The following is a 23468-nucleotide window of genomic DNA, read 5'->3' as shown; positions in this document are numbered from 1 at the left end:
CCAAACTGAGCAATCGGGGGAGAATGGCCTGACCAACAACACAATGGTCACTCTGACAGAGCTCCGGAGTTCCTCTGTGGAGATGGGAACCTTGCAGAAGGACAACCATATCTGCAGCCCTCCACCAATCTGGCCTTTATGGTAGAGTGGCCAGACGGAGGCCACTCCTCAGGAAAAGGCACATGACAGCCCGCTTGGAGTTTGCCAAAAGGCACCTAAAGCACTCAGACCATGAGAAACAAGATTCTCTGGTCTGATGAAACCAAGATTGAACTCTTTGGCCTGAATGCCAAGCATCTAGTTAGGCAGAAACCTGGCACAGTACCTAAGGTGAAGCATGGTGGTGGCAGCATCACGCTGTGGGAATGTTTTTCAGCGGCAGGGACTGTGAGACTAGACAGGATCGAGAGAAAGATGGACAGAGCAGAGCACAGAGAGAACCTTGATGAAAACCTGCTCCAGAGCTCTCAGGATCGCAGACTGGGGTGAAAGTTCACCTTCCAACAGGACAACGACCCTAAGCACACAGCCAAGACAATGCAGGAGTGGCTTCAGACAAGACTCTGAATGTCCTTGATAAACCCAATCGAACATCTCTGGAGACCTGGAAATAGCTGTGCAGTGACGCTCCTTATCCAACCTGACAGAGCTTGAGCGGATCTACAGAGAAGAATTGGAGAAACTCCCCAAATACAGGTGTGCCACATACCCAAGAAGACTCCAGGCTGGAATTGCTGGCAAAGGTGCTGAGTAAAGGGTCTGAATACATCTGTGATCAGTATTTTTAATAGATTTGCAAAAAAAACTAAACACCTGTTTTTTTGGTCATTATGGGGTATTGTGTGTAGATTGATGAGGTAAAAAACAACTTAATTCATTTTAGAATAAGGCTGTAACGTAAAAAATTGTGGAAAAAATGTAAGGAGTCTGAATACTTTCCTGAATGCATTGTATAAGCCATATATTACACGTACATGGCTCTGGGGTGAGCTGGCCTAAAGTAACTGTCAGGGAGAAAACATTGAATATTCAATTACTTTTTTCTCTGTCTATCCTTAAACCATGTCATCGTCTTCACAGTTTTTATTCAAGAGTCTCCAAACTAATAAGGTTGCTAGCATGCTGTGGTTAAAGTACAGAAAGCCCTACCTTTTACATCTGTAGTGACAGTGTCTATATTATGGTTTGATAGTCTTGTATACCTGTACAAAACGCATGACATGCAAGGGATAATCAATGAGGGGCTATGCGTTCTATGGAAAATAATGAACGACGTGGAAGGAGTGTTCTACGATGTGCTAGCGGAGTAGAACTAACCTCCCACTGAGCAGCATTATTTTCCAGAGAACGCATAGAGCCCTGAGTTGAATATCCCTTTTATGTCTATAATTAAACACATTTGCAGCTAAAAATGTGTTCATTTGCAGGTAGAAATGTATTCAACATCCACTGAAGTAGCTAGCAAGTTCACTAGTTTCCTTGGTAACCAAACAACCAGACGTGCTACTATGAAAATCTAATTCAACAATGGCAAATGTTTTCAATATGACTTTTGCTTTCAAAAGCAGCTCAAACATAGAACATGTAAGGATTAAATATAGCCTTTGAATTCTACCGTGCTGATATGCCGTGCCCTTGAGGGCAATAATGCACACTCTAGAATGCCCTTCAAGCCAATCAGAAACAAGTATTTAACAATGCCATGGTATAAGTCTACATATTGCATTTGCACAACGATAGAAGATAATTATCTTTCCGAAAACTAGGATAATCATGTTTTTACACGTTGGAATGGCTTGATACACATAAGTTTGCCACCTTGTGAGAAAATAGAGAAACCACGCACCTCCAGGAGTGGATGGAGAAACCAAGGCCATGTTCATTGGAACATGCAACATAAAATGCTTTAAAAGCATTTTGCACAAAAAAAGTTGTCCGTTTGATGCCTAACGAACATAACCCATGTGTTCGCATCCTGAGTCTGTCCCTTTGACTATGCCGTCTGAAGACAAGGAAAGAAACTACTTCTCTTCGCACCCGCGTTTCCTTTACCCTGGACTCGCAGTAAGTAAACTGGGGGTAGAAAAAACAAAAAAAAGAGGGATTTCAGCGATGTAGCCCTCTGCAGAGAGCCGCCACCTCTATGGCTTGCTGGAAAGAGGCTCACTGGAGAATAGGGAGTGTGGGGGCCAAATCTAGGCCTAAGGGTGAACAAGGAGCCCAAACACTAAGGCTCTCTCGGAGGGGGCACATGGTTCGGGGTAGCAGATATTCCACACTAGTACAGATCATGTGGTCCAGCGGTACTACTTTCTGCTCTAAACACATGCATGCCTACCCACCAGAGACCAATCTTCATATCCTCCCTTTCTACTATCTACTAGCATTGAGATTGAAAAACATTGAGCCCATCAAATGTGGGCTGGTGGATCACCGTTTGGGGAGAAACCAAGGCTTTCTGATCCATATGCAGTGCCTTTCAGTAATAGATACACAAGCTATTTATACACTAATATTAAAACATAATATTTAGCATTTAGCAGATGCTTTTAACCAAAGCGACACCCAGTCCAGCGTGCATACATTTTACGTATGGGTGGTCCTGGCAATCGAACCCACAATCCTGGCAATACAAGTGGCATTGCTCTACCAATTGAGCTACAGAGGACCAAACACATTAGGAATGCTCATATATGCCTACCTTTAAGATCTCAAAATAGTGGAGACAATGATAGACAGGTGTCAGGAGTAACCGGGGCAGGACGTACTGGACTGCTTCCTTAAAGCCTTCGCATATAGACTGGGGGTTCAGAGACAGACAGAGATGAGTGTTAACTTGGGCAGGTAATACAGTGTCAAATCTTATCAAGGTATATAGACCAGGGATATGCAGGTCTGGGGGGAAAAGTCTTATAAAGTTCTGACCTTAGGGAAAATCCACCCAGAAATGGCCCATAACATTTCTAGTATCTCAGATTATTCTGGCAATTCTCACAGGGACTTAATTGGGAGGAATGTTTGACACGCTTTCTACATTTTAAATCACTTTTATTTATTAAAGTGGCCGTTTTATTCCCTTTTGAGACCTTTACATGCCTCCTGTAAGACCTTATGATCCATCAACCGTACATGATACAGACAACATCTTGATGCAATTATAGTCATTGTAGTGTGCTCTAAAATATGGAGTATGTCTAGATTCTGAAATACAATTGTTGACATTAATTCTAATTCATATTTTGGAGCACAATGACACCAAGATGTTGTCTGTATCATGTACGGCTCACAAATCAAAAGCTTTTACACGAGGCAGGTACAGGTCTAAAAGGGGCTTAAAATGGCCACTTTCATCTCGATGAAAAAAAATGTAGATAGATAGAAATGTAAAAAGCATATCAAACATCCTTCCACACAGTGAAGTTCCTATGTGAGAATTTCCAGAACAATCGGATACCAGAAGTATTTCTGGTTGCCCTAACATTCAGAATTTAATGCACATCCAAGAATGGCCACCAACAAAAAAGTTAATGAGCAAATTCTTCCAATTAAATTCACATGTAAATAGCGCATAATTAATATTTGTAGTACATGATTAATTACATTACAACTCTTTACTTTCTTAAAACATAATTTGAATACATCAGTTGTTTACAATGATAAAAACAAACAATGGAGTAATCAAGCCTGACTTTTGGGGTTATGATAAGGTGTGGTCAGCAGGGGGGGTGGTGGTCAGCAGGGGGGGGGTGGACAGAGGCTGGGGGATGTGGACAGAGGCTGGGGGGTGTGGACAGAGGCTGGGGGGTGTGGACAGAGGCTGGGGGGTGTGGACAGAGGCTGGGGGGTGTGGACAGAGGCTGGGGGGTGTGGCCTCTGACCTGGAGGTAGAAGGCAGCTCGCGGTTTAGACAGCTGGCTGAGGAAGTGATCGTGGAAGCCAGTCCGTAGGATGTCTTGAGCATACGTCTCATAGGGGTCGAAGGCCAGCTCCTGGAAATAAAACATATGAAATGTCATGTTTTATGACAATGGCCACAGCCATAGGGTGTAAGTGGGGTCTGTGAATGACAAGGAACCTTGCCTGGGACCTGAAGACATGCGTTAGCTCGCTGAGCTAATGTCTCGGTCCTGAGCTTAAGCTCGGCAGACTAACAGTGTTGTGGTGCACAAGAGCAATGTATTTTCAGACACAGGTTTAAGTGTAACAGAAGTGGTTTGTGTAATGAGCAACCTTCACTGGTACCTGAAGACTCATGTTAGCGCCCCAAGCTAATGCCTAAGCTTTAGCTCAGTCTTTGGGTGCCCAGAAACAGCACACACACACACACCAAAACAATATATATGCATGTAAACACACACACATCTCCACAAAAACACACTTTTCTGCAGACAGCAATTTCTTAACAAAGACAGCTTCACACACACCTACCTTGGCCCGGTCTTTGAAGCAGCTGCCCACCACAAACAAGCTGGGCTCCCACAAACACCACATACACACACCCACCCACCTCGGCCAGGTCTTCGAAGCAGCTGCCCACCAGCGGGTGTGGGCTCCCCTCATCTGTCATCTCCACCGTGTCTTCAATGAGGCCCAGCAGCTTGAGGGTGACCTCGTGGATGTCCACGATGCGGCTGAAGATGTTCTCCACATCCTGCAGGGTAGTGTAGAGAGCGAGAGAGAGCGACGTGTGAGAATAGGGGGATGGTGATGGAAAGATGGGTGGAAGGGGGAGATGGGGAACAGAGTAAAGCAGGAAGGCGGCAGTAGAGAAGTGAGAGCGGTGATAGAGGGGAGAAAAGGGAGTGGAAAAAGGCCAGAGTCACACAAAGTCCTGATGGAAGACCATAGATGCGCAAGTGTGTACGCGAGGGTACCTCCATCACTACTCACATGGTGGGAGAAGAGCTTGGCGTCGGAGGCGATTGGCTCGCGGAACACCTTGATGATGAGGTTGAGGTCACGCAGGTACTGTCGGACCTCGGCCATGAAGGTCTTGACCAGGTCGTAGTAGGTCTGCTCCTCGCTGGTGGACGGCTCCTCGTCCATCAGGGGGAAACCGCTGATGTCCTCCTCATCCTGGTGGAACATGTCCATCAGAACCTGGAGATGAGGGGGAATAGAAGTGGCCAGAGACGTATTCTTAACAATTACACAAAGAGTGTTCCGGACCACTTTTTGCTCCCGAGTGGCGCAGCGGTCTAAGGAACTGCATCTCAGTGCAAGAGGTGTTACTAAAGTCCCTGGTTCGAATCCAGGATGATCACATCCGGCCGTGATTGGGAGTCCCATAGTGCAGGGCACAATTGGCCCAGCATCATCCGGGTTAGGCCGGGGAAGGCAGTCAAATATGATATTTTTTTAAAACTGACTTGCAGAGTTAAATAAAGGTTCAATAAAAATAAAATTCATAGATTATTCAATACCAGGTTGGAGTCAATTCCATTTTAGTTCAGTCAATTCAGGGAGTAAACTGAAATTCCAATTTTCTTCAGTCATTTTCTGTAAAGAAAACATGGAATTTGAATTTCAGTGTACTTCCTGAATTGAAATGGATCCCGAGAGACCCAAGCTTAGAAACATACAGGCGAACAAAAGCGGGCACACATTCTCCCTCATTCAGCTGGCATTCTTCATCAGCTTACGTTCACAAATGACCCTACGGACTCCAGCTTTAGTTGTATATTGACCAGTTAGTGTGATTCCTGAAACTTCTCACCATCACACGCCACCAGCCATACTTATGCCAACAACAACAACATTTACAAGACAATCTAATAATCAGTCATAGCAACATAAAAAGGGCCAATCTGGGATTGGAAAACTAGAAATTGTTTATTGGCACATATGGCCAGTGATGTCCTGCTGGGAGATCTCATAGTAGCGGATGTTGAAGATCCTCTTCATAATGCATTACAACACACTGTGAAGCACAACACAGGTGTTAACTCTCACCTTATCGGCACACATGGCCACGGTGATGTCCTGCTGGGAGATCTCGTAGTGGCGGATGTTCCTCACGTAGTTCCCTGCCAGCTTCAGGATGTCTGCCGAGATGTACTCCAACACGGCCACGATGTACACCGACACCTGGTGGTCAATCTTGTACCCTAGTACCTCCTGAACAAGGGAGAGGGATTATGGGAAAATGAGTCCACTACGTACACATATACCTACTGTGTACTGGCGGTCTTGTACCCTAGTGCCTCCTGAACATGACCCAGGAAGAGAGGAATCATGGGGAAAAAGCAGGGTCAGTGTGGTTTGACTACTGTACAATCTGACCACCGTACTTTCAAACTAGTGTAAACGGTGCAGGCCTGAATGGTACACACAGAAAGTGCAGGGTAAGATTTCCTTTATGTGTTTTAGTTACCGGTACATCATTGAACAGTAATTGGGCACAATGGGTACTTTAAATACTAATTAAGTCATGTATTACGGTTAATGCAAGGCTCAGAATCATATAACCGGTGTTGTTAAAATTACATCAATCAAGTAATCCTGTTGTTGCTGCACATCAGTAAGTGTATTTCTAAAACAAAGAGCACTACCAGCTCATAGCAAAAAAAGGTCTAAAGAATATAAGTGGAATATTCTTATCGGGTATCCAATAAGAGACATGTTTTTTTAAAGGTTGCTTGGTCACTCAAAGCATCTATATGGTTAGGTGTTAGTTTGCATTCTAAAATGTGAATCCTATCCTTCCTTATTTAAAAAGGGGGCAATAGGTAAAATAATACAACAAAAAGTGCAAAAAGGTTGAGGTCTTTCAGAACTTTAACCTTTTGTATTCTTTGAAGCATGGTCTAAATTAAGTAAATCTTTGCATCTCGGCCTCCTTGGAATTTTCCCTTTCATGGTTTGAGTGAGAGTACCATTTGAACTCTACAGCCACCATTCATTCTAGCCTGAGCGCAAACCCTCATATTGGCTTTCGACATTTCTCCATACCCATCCCACAGCTTTTTACCAAAATGTGTTATTGTTTCAACTGCATATCGCCCCTTTAATATCATCTCAATTAAAGTATTTGGCATGGGTGAATACATTTTGTTAAGCATCACAGGTTCATCATGGATTTTCAATAAGTGACCAATTCCACAAAATAGTTAAATGTCTCCCTCTATTGGTCAGTATAGGTACTGTGAGAAGTGGCCAATATCGCTCCTCGAGCTGTGTTCAGTAGGCACCGAAACAGAAAACATTTTTGACAAAGAACACACAAAATATCTATTTTGTTTATTGAGTCACGTTAAAAGCGGTTCAATCAATAATTTGTCTGTTTCATTAAAAAAAAATCTGAAGTGGAGAGCACAATTCCTCCTTTGGCCGCCTTTCCTTCCAGTTCTCTGCTGCCAATGACTGGAACGAATTGCAAAAGTCACTGAAGCTGGAGACGTATATCTCCCTCACTAACTTTAAGTATCAGCTGTCAGAGCAGCTTACAGATCATTGCACCTGTACATAGCCCACCTGTACATAGCCCACCTGTACATAGCCCACCTAACTACCTCATCCCCATATTGTTATTTATACATTTTTGCTCCTTTGCACCCCAGTATCTCTACTTGCACATCTATCACTCAAGTGTTTAATTTCTAAATTGTAAATATTTCTCCACTATGGCCTATTTATTGCCATACCTCCCTAATCTTACCTCATTTGCACACACTGTATATATACACTTTTCTATTGTGTTATTGACTAAGTTTGTTTATTCCATGTGTAACTCTGTGTTGTTGTTTGTGTCACACTGCTTTGCTTTATCTTGGCCAGGTCACAGTTGTAAATGAGAACTTGTTCTCAACTGGCCTACCTGGTTAAATAAAGGTGAAACTCATGTTTTTAAATATATCAGTAACTGGGCTCTGTTCAGGAGGATGTAACATTACAACACTTTCAGATATATTGTGTAGAACAGCTAGAACGGATGAATAAATGAATACTTGACACAGTCCTGTTTGCAACATTCAGGACTTTTTACTGTGCCCTCAGAAAGTACTCACACCCCTTGACTTTTTCCACATTTTGTGGAATTTTGATTGTGTCACTGATCAATACACAACACCCCATAACATCAAAGTGGAATTACGTTTTTAGAAATGTTTACATATTCATTTTTAAAAATGTAAAGCTGTAATGCCTTGAGTCAATAAGTATTTAACCTTTTTGTTATGGCAAGCCTAAATAAGTAAAAATGTGCTTAACAAGTTACATAATAAGTTGCATGGACTCACTGTGTGCAATAATAGTGTTTAATATGATTTTGAAATGACTACCCCATCTCTGTCCCCACACATACAATTAGTAAGGTCCCCCAGTCGAGCAGTGAATTTCAATCACAGATTCAACCACAAAGACCAGCTAGGTTTTCCAATGGTTCGCAAAGGGAACCTATTGGTAGATGGGTCAAATAAAAATATAAAGCAGACATTGAATATCCCTATGAGAATGGTGAAGTTATTAATTACACCTAGGATGGTGTATCAATACACACAGTCACATCAAAGATAGAGGCATCCTTCCTAACTCAGTTGCCGGAGAGGAGGGAAACCGCTCAGGGATTTCACCATGAGGCCAAAGGTGATTTTAAAACAGTTAAGAGTTTAATGGCTGTAATAGGAGATAACTGAGGATGGATCAACATTGTAGTTACTCCACAATACTAACCCAAATGACAGAGCGAAAAGGAAGCCTGTACAGAATATAAATGTTCAAAAACATGCCTCCGGTTTACAGTAAGGCACTAAAGTAATACTGCACACAATGTTGCAAAGAAATTCACTTTATGTCCTGAATACAAAGCGTTATGTTTTGGGCGAATCCAACACATCACTAAGTACCACTCTCCATATTTTCAAGCACGGTGGTGGCTGCATCATATTACGGATATGCTCATCTCCGGCAAGGACTTGGGAGATTTTTGGGGATAAAAAGAGTATAGGAATTTAGCTACGCCCAGGCAAAATCCTAGAAGAAAACTTGCTTCAGTCTGCTTTCCAACAGACACTTGGACACAAATTCTCCTTTCATAAGGCCACATATACACTGAAGCTGCTTAGCAAGACGACATTGCATGTCCCCGAGTGGCCTAGTTACAGACCGATTTTCAAGACGATTTTGACAAGACTTGAAAATGTCTGTCTAGCAATGATCAACAACCAACTTGACAGAGCTTGGAGAATTTTTTGAGTAATGGGAAAATATTGTACAATCCAGATGTGCAAAGCTCTTAGAGACTTACCCAGAAAGACTCACCGCTGTAATCGCTGCCAAAGGTGATTCTAACAAGTATTGACTCAGGGGGTTGAATACTTATCTAAATCAAGATATGATTAGACTTCTTTTTTTTAAACTTTGACATGAGTATTTGATTTTTACAAAAATAATTTTTAACTTTGACATGAGTATTTTGTGTAGATCCTTGACAACGAATGAAAATGTTTTTGGGGAAAATAAAGTCAAGGAGTGTGAATACTTTCTGAATGCACTGTACATCACTGAATACACCCAGCATTTTCACAGCCTGACGAATGTACTTGGCGCTAAAGACCTAGGCTACATCCTGACCTTCATTATGATTGGTCTAGCCACCAGGGTCATGTTCACTAGGCGCAAAACGTTTTGAAACAGCTACAAACTACCTGAAATCAGGGTCCAACGTTAACCTTTTCTTTGTAAAAGCATTAGGGTCATGCAAGGCCTAGGTTGATCTGCTTGGTATGTATATATTCAGTTCGTAATAGGCTACATTTGGTTATTATGGTAATACTGTATTAAAAAACTAATATAATTTGGCAATGTAGACATTGTATTATTTTTGCTAGTATGTTCACTATTGAAGTTTTACTTTTGTAAACCCCTTTCCCTAAAATAAATAAGCTTAGGGAGTAGATTTATGAGCCCTTCTTTCTACTCTGGACAGCTCATATATGCCGTGTGAAGGCATCAAGTCATGTAGTGCGAGCGCTCAAGAAGTTCTGACTTGCGAGGAGCGTGGTTGAATTAACGGCCAATCATTTTGCTCAAATACAAATAACATGACTTTTCAGAGTGTAGTTTTCAATGGTTTTCAATAGCAGACTGACACAGCAGGTAAACTGGAACAACAATAAATAAGATACTGCCTCAACATGTTTTTACTGGCCAGCGGGCCATCAGCAATGTCAGATCCTGCTGAAAGTGTCCAGTAAGACACGTTCATTTTTGCTTTCCATTTCAAATTGCTTTGCCCTACTGAACATGACCCAGAGACATTTGGGATTATGGGTTACCTTGAGCAGCGGGTGGATCTTATCCACTGGCAGGGCCAAAGGATTCCTCCTCTTCCTCTTTTCGATGGCTGCCTGCGCGTCGGCGATAGCCCACTTATCGATAGGGTGAGGGAAACTCTTCTGCACTCGCTCCTGAGGGGAGGAAAGGAGGGAAGTGTGAGGGAGATTGAGAGCCCTTCAATAGTGCAATAATTTTGACCAGAGCCCTATGGGCCCTTGTCAAACGTAGTGGACTACGTAGGGAATAGGGTGCCATTTGGGCTGCAGTCCGGCCTTATCTCTTATTTACTTGAATTACATATTTCCTGGTCCTCTGTTGATGCTGCATCAATAGGCAAAGCAAACATGTCTTCGTTCACTGGGGGTAAACATGACTCCTCCTCCTTCAAACTGCCCTATGACACTTGACATAAGCATTTCCATGCGTTCACCATTGTTTTAGTGTCGCAGACGTTTCACATGGGACTTTTCCCTTAAAAAAGGTTAGGTTATGTCAATGGGAGGGCGGGTGCATGACATGTACATGTCATGTGTCATGTCACACTTCTGCTGCAGGCACTACCAGGATGTCCCTCCCTTGACGTATGAGTTAGGTAAAGAGTTCATTTAACTCTTTAAAAACAAAGGGTGAGAACTACAAAATACATCCAGTTAACAGAGGACATCTTCATAAGCACTACATAAAAAAGTCATAAGCGCTTATGTCAACAACTTCAAGTTGACATAGGCTTTCTGAGGCCTAGGCATTTATAAAATGTTTGTGTTGTATATTTGCGGGAATCAAACATTTATATTGTGCTTACAAAAAGGTATTAAGGAGCTCTTTATGAATGTGTTATGTAGTCCTTATGTAGGGTACATACATAGTACACAAACAATACAAATTTCACGCAATCCGTTGGATTCAATGGGTCACAAATTACAATATACACAAGCACAAATGAGTGTGGTCAGTCACCAACCCAGGCAGGTCAAGGGTTAAAGTTCATACAGACAGGGTCACAGGGAGAGGTCAACAGAAAGAGAGAGCACAGAACTAAGGGAGGAGTAAACATGGTACAAAGAGACCACATATCCATGGTTTGACTTTACCATGCCCCATGGCTAGGGCCATGGACCGTAAAAAGCACCTGCAGATTTCACGTGATCCGTCTGCTAGCAAAAAATGAGTCAAGGTGGACAAAACAAAAACAAGAGGTGAAAACAGGTTGGCCATCTAAAAACATGGACAGAACAAAGCAAGATTTCAGATGTTTTCTGCATTAGCTCATGTCAGTTATCATTGTAGAAAAGCAAAAAGCAACATAGTGTGATGCGCAAGAAAACGTTCTACTGTTCAATGGCATAAAATAAAACAAGATATGAGAATGTTGTGAGTTCTGTTCAAATGATTGTCAAAGCAATACAAGTCAAAATACATGTCCGTAAATAGCTGAACTTTTCTACCGGTCACTTTGTAAATGGATTGGATTTGTAAGAATACAAATGAAAACTGAGTTTTATCTCAGTGCAAAACAAACCGTCTAAAGTACACCATGACCTGAGCTTAAAAGAAATTCACTTCACAAACACTGATAATTTCCCCTTTTTGGGTGGGCACATAAAATCAACATCCTCTTTTACTGCAACCCTGACTTCACCAGCTGTCAATAAAAAGTGTGCTAACAGAATAAACAGAATAAAATGAAGCGGAATGCTATGCTGTGACTGTGAGAGACATTAAAGCAGCAATCAGCAGTAGAAAGAGAAATGTAACCAACCAAATTCAGACAGTGCTATGGATGCAAGGACTGGCCATCCATGATATCAACATTATAGTTTTAACCATGTCTTGAGGCTATATAGTGTTTGTTTACAAACATTGGAGTAAAACAAGCTTATATTTTGGCTTCTGATGGGGTAGGACAGTTGAATTAAGCTCATGAAGCATTTATAAATTATATTCTTCAAGAATCAATACGTACAAATCGTTAATTTAAGTCCCAAAATTGATGTATACTGAAACCAAATATAAAACACCTAACTTTCAACAATTTATACGATTTTACAGTTCATAAAAGGAAATCAGCCAATTTAAATTTAAATTAATTAGGCCCTAATCTAAAGAGTTCACATGACTGGGAATACAGATACAGTGGGACAAAAAAGTATTTAGTCAGCCACCAATTGTGCAAGTTATCCCACTTAAAAGGACGAGGCCTGTAATTTTCATCATAGGTACACTTCAACTATGACAGACAAAATGAGAAAAAAAAATCTAGAAAATCACATTGTATGATTTTTAATGAATTTATTTGCAAATTACGGTGGAAAATAAGTATTTGGTCACCTATAAACAAGAAAGATTTCTGGCTCTCACAGACCTGCAACTTCTTCTTTAAGAGGCTCCTCTGTCCTCCAATCGTTACCTGTATTAAATGGCACCTGCTTGAACTTGTTATCAGTATAAAAGACACCTGTCCACAACCTCAAACAGTCACACTCCAAACTCCACTATGGCCAAAACCAAAGAGCTGTCAAAGGACACCAGAAACAAAATTGTAGACCTGCACCAGGCTGGGAAGACTGAATCTGCAATAGGTAAGCAGCTTGGTTTGAAGAAATCAACTGTGGGAGCAATTATTAGGAAATGGAAGACATACAAGACCACTAATAATCTCCCTCGATCTGGGGATCCACGCAAGATCTCACCCCGTGGGGTCAAAATGATCACAAGAACGGTGAGCAAAAATCCCAGAACCACACGGGGGGACCTAGTGAATGACCTGCAGAGAGCTGGGACCAAAGTAACAAAGCCTACCATCAGTAACACACTACGCCGCCAGGGACTCAAATCCTGCAGTGCCAGACGTACTGGCTTAAGCAGGGGGACACATGTCCAGTACCGTCTGAAGTTTGCTAGAGAGAATGTCATATGGTCAGATGAAACCAAAATATAAAACTTTTTGGTAAAAACTCAACTTGTTGTGTTTGGATGACAAAGAATGCTGAGTTGCATCCAAAGAACACCATACCTACTGTGAAGCATGGGGGTGGAAACATCATGCTTTGGGGCTGTTTTTCTGCAAAGGGACCAGGACGACTGATCCGTGTAAAGGAAAGAATGAATGGGGCCATGTATCGTGTGATTTTGAGTGAAAACCTCCTTCCATCAGCAAGGGCATCGAAGATTAAACGTGGCTTGGTCCTTCAGCATGACAATGATCCCAAACACACCGCCCGGGCAACGAAGGAGTGGCTTCGTAAGAAGCATTTCAAGGTCCTGGAGTGGCCTAGCCAGTCTCCAGATCTCAACCCCATAGAAAATCTTTGGAGGGAGTTGATAGTCCGTGTTGCCCAGCAACAGCCCCAAAACATCACTGCTCTAGAGGAGATCTGCATGGAGGAATGGGCCAAAATACCAGCAAGTGTGTGAAAACCTTGTGAAGACTTACAGAAAATGTTTGACCTCTGTCATTGCCAACAAAGGGTATATAACGAAGTATTGAGATAAACTTTTGTTATTGACCAAATACTTATTTTCCAACATAATTTGCAAATAAATTCATTTAAAAAATCCTACAATGTGATTTTCTGGATTTGTTTTTCTCATTTTGTCTGTCATAGTTGAAGTGTACCTATGGTGAAAATTACAGGCCTCTCATCTTTTAAGTGGGAGAACTTGCACAATTGGTGGCTGACTAAATACTTTTTTGCCCCACTGTATGCATCGGTTGGTTAAAGATGCCTTAAAAAAAAAGGTAGGGGCATGGATCAGAAAACCTGTCAGTATCTGGTGTGACCACCATTTGTCTCATGCAGCGCGACACATCTCCTTCGCAGAGTTTATCAGGCTGTTGATTGTGGCCTGTGGAATGATATCCCACTCCTCTTCAACGGCTGTGCAAAGTTTTTTGATATTTGCGGGAACTGGAACACACTGTCGTACACGTTAATCCAGAGCATCCCAAACATGCTCAATGGGTGACATGTCTTGTATTCAGGCCATGGAAAAACTGGGACATGCTCAGCATCCAGGAATTGTGTTCAGATCCTTACGACATGGGGCCGTGGATTATCATGTTGAAAGCACTCCACACTGCCCTTTCCCACCTGGACAAACGGAACACCTATGTGAGAATGCTGTTCATTGACTATAACTCAGCGTTCAATACCATAGTGCACACAAAGCCCATCACTAAGCTAAGGACCCTGGGACTAAAACACCCTCTGCAACTGGATCCTGGACTTCCCGACGGGCCGCCCTCAGGTGGTAAGAGTAGGCAACAAAACCATCTGCCACGCTGTCATGAAGAGGGCACGACAACACCTATTCCCCCTCAGGAGATTGAAAAGATTTGGCACGGATCCTCAGAACCTCAAAAGGTTCTACAGCTGCACCAGAGAGCATACTGACTGGTTAAATCACTGCCTGGTATGGCAACTGCTCGGCATCCGACCATAAAGCGCTACAGAGGGTGGCGGTTTCACACGGTTTCTCTGTGCATTCAAATTGCTATCGATAAAATGCAATTGTGTTCATTGCAATTGTGTCACCCTGGTGAAGACAGCGACCATGCAGATGAGCTTCCCGGAGATGTTTTCTGACCGTTTGTGCAGAAATTCTCCAGTTGTGCAAACCCAAAGTTTCATCTGCTGTGCGGGTGGCTGGTTTCAGACCATCCCGCAGCTGAAGAAGCCAGATATGGAGGTCCTGGGCTGGCGTGGTTACACGTGGTCTGCGGTTGTGAGGCCGGTCGGCCGTACTGCCAAAAACTCTAAAACGACATCAGGGGCGGCTTACGGTAGAGAAATGAGCATTCAATTCCCTGGCAAAATCTCTGGTGGACATTCCTGCAGTTAGAATGCCAATTGTACGCTCCCTCAAAATTTGAGACATCTATGGCATTGTGTTGTGTGACAAAAGTGCACATTTCTGAGTGACTTTTTATTGTCCCCAGCACAAGATGCACCTGTGTAATGATCATGCGGTTTAATCAGCTTCTTGATATGCCTCACCTGTCAGGTGGATGGATTATCTTGACAAAAGGAGAAATGTTCACTGACGGGGATGTAAACACATTTTTGCACAGAATTTGAGAGAAATACGCTTTTTGTGCATATGGAAAATGTCTGGGATCTTTTATTTCAGCTCATGAAACATGGGACAAACACTTTACATTTTGCGTTTATATTTTTGTTCAGTGTAGCAAATGCTGATTGCCCCTTTAAGTAGAAGTAGCCCGCATCACTGGTCAAGGGTCAGTTTATTTCCCTGACGATGTTCAAATGAGAGGATCAGGGGAACAGTCGCCTGTGATTTATAGGCAACTTCTACCTCGCCACAGTTCGTTGTTGATTCCATGAGGGACTCCAAAAGGGAAGGTCTGCTCACTGTTTTTCTGCTTCCAAACGTGATCTGTTAATAATAAAGATTGTGTTGTCTAATCTCAACGATTCAACTTAATTGTGATTGAAATGTGTTATCACCTTGACCTAAGCTTCAGTAAAAGATCACATTTGAGGGAAAAACAACACTGAGCAAACACTCCTATTTCTCTACGTAAAGGACCTGTTTGTCCAAAGTGTGTAAAAAATTTTTAAAAAAAACATGTTTACACTTTGTAAAAAAGGGGTCAACAAGGTTTTTGGTCCAGACACTGTTGCGCTATTGACGGAGATCCTTACCTCCACGTCCTGCACGCTGCGTGGCTGTGCCTGGCAGAGCATGCTGAGCAACAGTAGGATCAGCTCCTCGATGTACTGCAGTGCATCCTCCTGGGACGACAGTTTGGGATGTACCTGGCTCAGCACCTTCACAGAGAGAGATGTGTATTAGTTCAGAATGAGTTGATTTTTTAAATTTATTTTTTTAAATCAGCTGTTAAAAAAAGGTTGGATGAGCAGAATACGTGGTAAACATGTATTAGTTCAGTATAGGTTGAGTTGATTATCATTACACTTTTTTTAAATCAAGTGTTAAAAAGCTTGAGATGCATCTGGCTCAGCACCTTCACACAGAAACTAAGAGAAATGTGGCTAAGCTACTAGTTCAGTATAGATTCCAGCTGGGCCCAAACTGGTTGAATAAATGGTGTTTCCATGGAATAGAATCAACGTGGGAAAAGTAATCAACGTAAGGGAATTTAGAGACATTTTGAAATTTTTACACCCAACTTTGAACCTAAATCCAATAACAGTTCAAATGTTTGTTGATTTCACGTTAGTTGACAACTCAATCAAATGTCAAATCAAAACTAGACGGAGTGACGTCTATGTTCAAAAAAACCATGGGCTGCGACTGGCGAGATATTTTCTAGTGTAGTATAGTTTCCCACTGAGTCCTTTTTCAGACAATTTTTGTGAACTCAGTGCGGTTCGCTTAATTTGTTGTGCCGTGTGAACACTCCAAAGTAACTCAGACCCCTCAAAAGAGCCCCCGAAACAAACCAAACAGACCATCGCTAGAGGTTGTCTGAATTCGGTTTGCTTGAATTCCGCGGTCCGGTTCTCTTTTTTAGAGCAATGTGAACAAAGCTCCCCAAGTTTGCTTGCCATTATTTCCGCACCACACACTAGACTACTGCAACACCATTTCCCCTGCCATAAGACCAATGTGCCACAAAAGAAAGAAGATGAAGTAACCCTTTACTTGACCTGCAAGGTCATAACCATATCATGTCCTAACAGCTGACATAACACTGTCATGACACATATTTAGACCTGTTGTGACAGTGTTATTTCCTTGCTGTTATGAAACCTACATAAGAGTGGGGAGAAAACGTATTTTAATAAATGTGGGTTCTGACACTTCAGGCTAGGGTCCTTTTTTCTCAATTTCCACCTGACTGACGTGCCCAAAGTAAACTGCCTGTTGCTCAGGCCCTGAAGCCAGATATGCATATAATTGGTACCATTGGAAAGAAAAAATGTTGGAGACTATAATACAAAAGATATGGTAGGAGAAAATCCATAGAAAAACTAACCAGAATTTATTTGAGAGAGAGCCTATACTATTACAATGGAAAGTATAGAGAAATAATTAAATCTAGCTCCCAGAATGCAATTCCTATGGCTTCCACATGGTGTCAGCACCGTGTTCAAGGTTTCAGGCTTGTTTCTTGAGTTTTAGTACTGGGACACACTATTGGAAATTCATGTTTGGTCGCACGAGGAAGACAAGACACACCTGCTAATATCGGTTTCCTATTGAACATACTACTTTCCGTATGAAAAATTATAGTTGGATTACATTTTAGGGTATCTGTAGAGTCAATAGAAACTTATTTTGAATTGTTTTAACAAAGTTGTTTTAACAAAGTTACACACACAACTAGGTTGGAGTCATTAAAACTCGCTTTTCAACCACTCCACAAGTTATTTGTTAACAAACTATCGTTTTGGCAAGTCGGTTAGGACATATACTTTATGCATGACAAGTAATTTTTCCAACAATTGTTTAAAGTAAGATTATTTCACTGTATCACAATTTCAGTGGGTCAGAAGTTTTACATACACTAAGTTGACTGTGCCTTTAAACAGCTTGGAAAATTCCAGAATATTATGTCATGGATTTAGGCTAATTGAAATCATTTGAGTCAATTGGAGGTGTACCTGTAGACGTATTTCAAGCCCTACCTTCAAACTCAGTGCCTCTTTGCTTGACATCATGGGAAAAATCAAAAGAACTCAGCCAAGACCTCAGAAAAATAATTGTAGACCTCCACAACTCTGGTTCATCATTGGGAGCAATTTCCAAACGCCTGAAAGTACCACGTTCATCTGTACAAACAATAGTATACAAGTATAAACACCATGGGACTACGCAGCCGTCATACCGCTCAGGAAGGAGACGCGCTCTGTCTCCTAGAGATGAACGCACATTGGTGCGAAAGGTGCAAATCAATCCCAGAACAACCGCAAAGGACCTTGTGAAGATTCTGGAGGAAACGGGTACAAAAGTATCTATACCAACAGTAAAACGAGTCCTAAATTGACATAACCTGAAAGGCCGCTCAGCAAGGAAGAAGCCACTGCTCCAAAACCGCCACAAAAAAGTCAGACTACAATTTGCAACTGCACATGGGGACAAAGATCGTACTTTTTGGAGAAATGTCTTCTGGTTTGATGAAACAAAAATAGAACTGTTTGGCCATAATGACTATCGTTATGTTCGGAGAAAAAAGGGGGATGCTTGCAAGCCTAAGAACACCATCCCAACCGTGAAGCACGGGGTGGCAGCGTCATGTTGTGGGGGTGATTTGCTGTAGGAGGCATTGGTGCACTTCACAAAATAGATAGCATCATGAGGTAGGAGAATTAGGTGGATATATTGAAACAACATCTCAAGACATCAGTCAGGAAGTTAAAGCTTGGTCGCAAATGGGACTTCCAAATGGACAATGACCCCAAGCATACTTCCAAAGTTGTGGCAAAATAGCTTAAGGACAACAAAGTCAAAGTATTGGAGTGGTCATCACAAAGCCCTGACCTTAATCCTATAGAAAATTTGTGGGCAGAACTGAAAAAGCATGTGCGAGCAAGGAGGCTTACAAACCAAACTCAGTTACACCAGCTCTGTCAGGAGGAACAGGCCAAAATTCACCCAACTTATTGTGGGATGCTTGTGGAAGGCTACCCGAAACGTTTGACCCAAATTAAATCAATTTAAAGGCAATGCTACCAAATCCTAATTGAGTGTATGTAAACTTCTGACCCACTGGGAATGTGATGAAAGAAATAAAAGCTGAAATAAATAATTCACTCTACTATTATTCTGACATTTCACATTCTTAAAATAAAGTGGTGATGTTAACTGACCTATGACAGGGAATTGTTATTCGGATTAAATTTCAGGAATTGTGAAAAACTGAGTTGAAATGTATTTGGTGCATGTAAACTTCCGACTTCAACTGTGTATATATAGAAAAAAAAATATTTACTATTTTTTATTGTGTCTTCTGGTTTGCAGGAATTTGAAATTATTTATAATACTTAAGTATATTTTAGCAATTACATTTACTTTTGATACTTACGTATATTTAAAACAAAATACTTTTACTCAAATAGTGTTTTACTGGGTGACTGACTTTTACTTGTGTGTTTTTCTATTAATAAGGTTTCTTTACTTTTACTCAAGTATGATAATTTGGTACTTTTCCCCCACCACTGTAAGTAGGTATATATAGCGGTCTGATAAATTCTGATGGGATGGCTTGTCCTGCACTTTGTAAAAACACAGAGTGCATTCAGGGAATGTTGGAAAAAGCTTTTGGATCCTTTCTGAACTTGGCAAATGTGAATAAAGAGGACTAGGACCACAAAATAGGTGAAGTGAACTGGCGAGAGAGTTGAGTCCTCATTCAAAGGCAAGGGCAGTGTGAATATTACTGCAACACCATATTTAATTATATATATATAAATAAATAAAATACCCTTTGTAAAAATGTAAAATAAAATGGGGATTTCTCATTTGGACCACTCGAAAACAGACAGAATACAATAAGTCAACTTTTTACTGAAAGTAGGCTAGACTTCACACTCTCTTTTGGTTGGATAGGATGCGGTGGAATATAATGTAATGAATAAAAAAGACAAATAGGCTTGTAATGTGGCTCCCCTTTGGAAAAGCCCTCTAGATATGCATTTGCAAATTGCAATACAGCCAACGAGTATTAGGCCTACCTGATGAAATGCAAATTCAGAGTGCTGTGTTCACCAGTACCTAGTCTACTCAAATACATTATTACTCTGGATAGGCCCATCTGCATTCCAGTCAAGTGCACTCCATCATAACAGTCACAAGTCACTGTGACCTATACGAGGAGTTCTTGCAGAACATGCACATCATAACATAGACCTAAACTCCTTGAATGGGCTGGCTTTAAATCAAACACTAGACATAGGCTACATGATTATTGATGAAAGCTATTTTCCAAGTCAATTCATATATTTCCAGCAGGAAATTGCTATTAAGTTATCATTATCCCAAACTAATTTTGGGTTGACTACTGACAAACTTGTGCCCACTTCATGCAGTCACTCAAACAGTGACAAACATGGCTAGAAAAAGAGATGACCAGCGATGAAGGGTTGTCGCTACGAACATAACTATAAAGACACATTACTCTAATGTTGAGGCCTACCTTTTGGTCCTGCATCTCCTAACCATCATCCATTGAGTTGGTACAAGACAACACATCAATCTTAACTTTAAAGCTGGTAATGGTTCAAATACGTTAGGGAAAAAGTACACAATTAGGCTACTTGAGTTTAGGTTGGAATAAGCATACGTTTGCGGTTGTAGCTCATGGAGTGGGACTACTGCCTCTAACTCTGTGTCCCTGGTAACTGACTGAGCCCAGTGACGAGAGCACAGCATAGACACTCCGGTCTCCTCAGTTCGCCTCGCCAGCCGAGTCCTCCTATCAGAGCATGACTAAGCAAGCTCTGAGAGTCTCTACTCCCCTCCTCCTCTTAGAGAGGGCACGGTCTCTACTCAACTTGGCAGCTCTTCAGAGGCAGAGAGAGTTACAAAGGGAGAGAGTGAGTGTGAGCGAGAGAGGGTGTTTTCTGAGGTCAGATAGTGAAAAGATGGAGACCTTAGAAATAGAAAGTAAAACTATTTTTATGAATATGCCATTTAATTTTAAGGGAGAGACTGCATAAAATAGTAAACTGATCGGTAAAAATGGTGCAGAGCGAATAAAAGCAAAAAGGCGCAGATAGCGTGAAAAGCTCAATGAAAGGGAGGTAAGTAATGAGGGGACTATAACCTACAGCAGGGATCATTAAGATTTTTTCAACATGATTACTAATTATTTGGAGAGAGCAAATTGACCGCAAGAAGCCCAAATAGATGTATTTGACTAAAACAAGAAATTTCAAACCTTGCTTACATTTGTATGCAATTACACGCATCTCTCTATTAGGCATGGGAATACTGTGGAACAGATTACCTAAATTAAAATCACTTGGAGCTGATTTCCTGCTGTTAACAGTCATTTATTTCCAACAAGTAAAATAAAATAAAAAACTAAATACAAACTCCAAAATACATACAGTACCAGTAGTTTACACACCTACTCATTCAAGGGTTTTTCTTTGTTTTGACTATTTTCCACATTGTACAATAACAGTGAAGACATCAAAACTATGAAATAACGCATATGGAATCATGTAGTAACCAAAAAAAGTGTTAAAATCAAAATATATTTGAGATTCATCAAAGTAGCCATCCTTTTCCTTGATGACAGCTTTACACACGCTTGATACTTCATTGGAGCAAGAAATACGGTGGAAACCAATTCGAGCCCATAACAAACACCAATTCAACAAGCAAGTGACAACTTCAGATAGAAAGGCAGAGAATCGGAACATGGCGAAAATCGTACTGCAGCTGAAGTGCAATCTTCTCCCATCACAAGGCAAAGAAAACGCCCATCTTCTATGGAAATACAGAGGTTGCTGTACTGGGTCAATAAAGCCTGAATGTTCTCTAATGCCTCCATTTTACACACACAGCTCCTCAGTGGAGGACCATCCTCCTCAGTGAATTTAATAGAAATAAAACTATACTAAATATATTCACCTCACCAAATAATTGATTAAAACACACCATCTTGCAGTGAAGGTCTACAGTAGCCTCAACAGCACTCTGTAGTGTAGTACCATGGTGTAGCTGGAGGACAGATAGCTTACATCCTCCTCTTGGTACAATGACTTAATACAAAACCTAGGAGGCTCATGGTTCTCACCCCCTTCCATAGACTTACACAGTCATTGTGACAACTTCCTGAGGACGACCTCCAACCTATGAGAGCTCTTGCAGCATGAACTAACATGTTGTCCACCCAATGAAAGGACCAGAGAATGACACTAGTACTGAAAAAATAAACTACAGCTAGCTAGCACAGAAGTGCCTAAAATGTGGTGAGTGGAAAGACAGTTGAACAGTTTTGAATATAAATTTCTTCCAAAATTAAGGAGAAGCAAGAGTGAGATATATATGGTTGTATGTTTATTTTTAAACTTTCACTTAGCTATTGAATGTAGCTAGCTAGTTTAGCCTACTCAAACAGAGAGGGATGCCATGTTAGCTTGCTGGCTATCCAACACTGGAACTCTTCCAAGTCAAGATTTTGGTTTTATTAATTTATTGCCACCGGGGCCCACCAGTGTAACTGCTAAACTGCTTTCTGACTGTACGTTGTACTGCATGATTGTAGCCGGTTTACTAACACGTTAGTTCTAGTAGCTATGTTGACTATGACGGGACAACGATGTAGGCTGTGTATCGCGGCCAGCGGTCCTGATATGAAGGTTTGGCTTGGAAAGGGTTTTTCACCTGGTCAGACAGCTGATGTGTTGTGCACTGAAGTCCACAAGTGACAGGAAAAGGTGATAGGAGGAAAGCATGTTGATAGTTGCAAGAAGGAATTATATATACAACAAGCAAAGTGAGCATGCTATTTTTTTGGTGGCTGCTATGAATGTGAACTGTGTCTGATAAGGGGTGTATTGATCCCGCTAATTCGGTTGAAAAACGTTCCTTAAAACGGAAGCGGGATGAACATGCATGAATTTGTACAATAGAAACTAATTTGTAACTGTTGGACTAATGATTACACCCTAGGTCAGCTAGATGCAGGCAAGAGTGTGCAAGGCGGTATTGAGTCATTGTCTCGCACCTTGATTACTCAAAATTCTCTCGACCGGTGCACCTACGTTGTAAACTTTCACTCATTGGTACAGGGAAAATGTGAGTAGCATATGAGCCTAAAACTATCGACGTTAGATTGAGCTGGGTGAATGGAACATGAATGAGTCATCCACTATGTTGTAATTGAAAGACAATGCTCATAAACAAAGATCATCCTCCCTCATCTTAAACGGCAACGACCGTCACTGACACACACCTCTACCTACCTTTCTCACCTCGCGACGGAACAAACAGAGGTATTCATCTGTCGTGGGCATATACGTAGGTGCTTTCAGAAGTGTGTTTTGAGTGGGGAACGATCAAGGTCTACCAGGGAGGTCCTGAGATAATGTAAAAGAGGTAGCCTAGCCTACCACAAGGCTCACGTTAGGCTACATCATGATTGCCAATTGGGGGAAAAAATGGAAGATTGACTAGAAAGCTCTGCTTGAAGATAACCTGTATGCTGGAATACATTGCATGCTGCAATTCTTTAGACCGTTTGATCAGACTTC

The 23468-nt window shown here is 41.5% G+C and overlaps 1 protein-coding gene across 3 annotated transcripts in view; it reads right to left on the bottom strand.

Moving 5' to 3' along the window:
- LOC139370582 (son of sevenless homolog 1-like) overlaps positions 1-23468 on the bottom strand; it is a 72179-nt gene that overhangs the window by 40397 nt on the left and 8314 nt on the right. Inside the window, exons 1-8 of one of the 3 annotated variants that reach the window (XM_071110161.1) lie at positions 20546-20566; positions 15942-16067; positions 10275-10406; positions 5953-6117; positions 4891-5100; positions 4508-4651; positions 3879-3989; positions 2702-2800 (exon numbers count right to left, since the gene is read on the bottom strand). In XM_071110161.1, coding sequence (XP_070966262.1) covers positions 2702-2800; positions 3879-3989; positions 4508-4651; positions 4891-5100; positions 5953-6117; positions 10275-10406; positions 15942-15983 — 903 coding nt within the window. In that variant the 5' untranslated portion in view covers positions 15984-16067; positions 20546-20566. Of the gene's footprint in view, positions 1-2701; positions 2801-3878; positions 3990-4507; positions 4652-4890; positions 5101-5952; positions 6118-10274; positions 10407-10563; positions 10692-15941; positions 16068-20545; positions 20567-23468 lie in introns of those variants that run through there. The other 2 variants (XM_071110159.1, XM_071110162.1) reach the window with 2 other exon arrangements.

Source organism: Oncorhynchus clarkii, chromosome 17 (genome assembly GCF_045791955.1).
Source record: "Oncorhynchus clarkii lewisi isolate Uvic-CL-2024 chromosome 17, UVic_Ocla_1.0, whole genome shotgun sequence".
NCBI lineage: Eukaryota > Metazoa > Chordata > Actinopteri > Salmoniformes > Salmonidae > Oncorhynchus > Oncorhynchus clarkii.
This window is presented reverse-complemented; position numbering and strand designations above follow the sequence as displayed.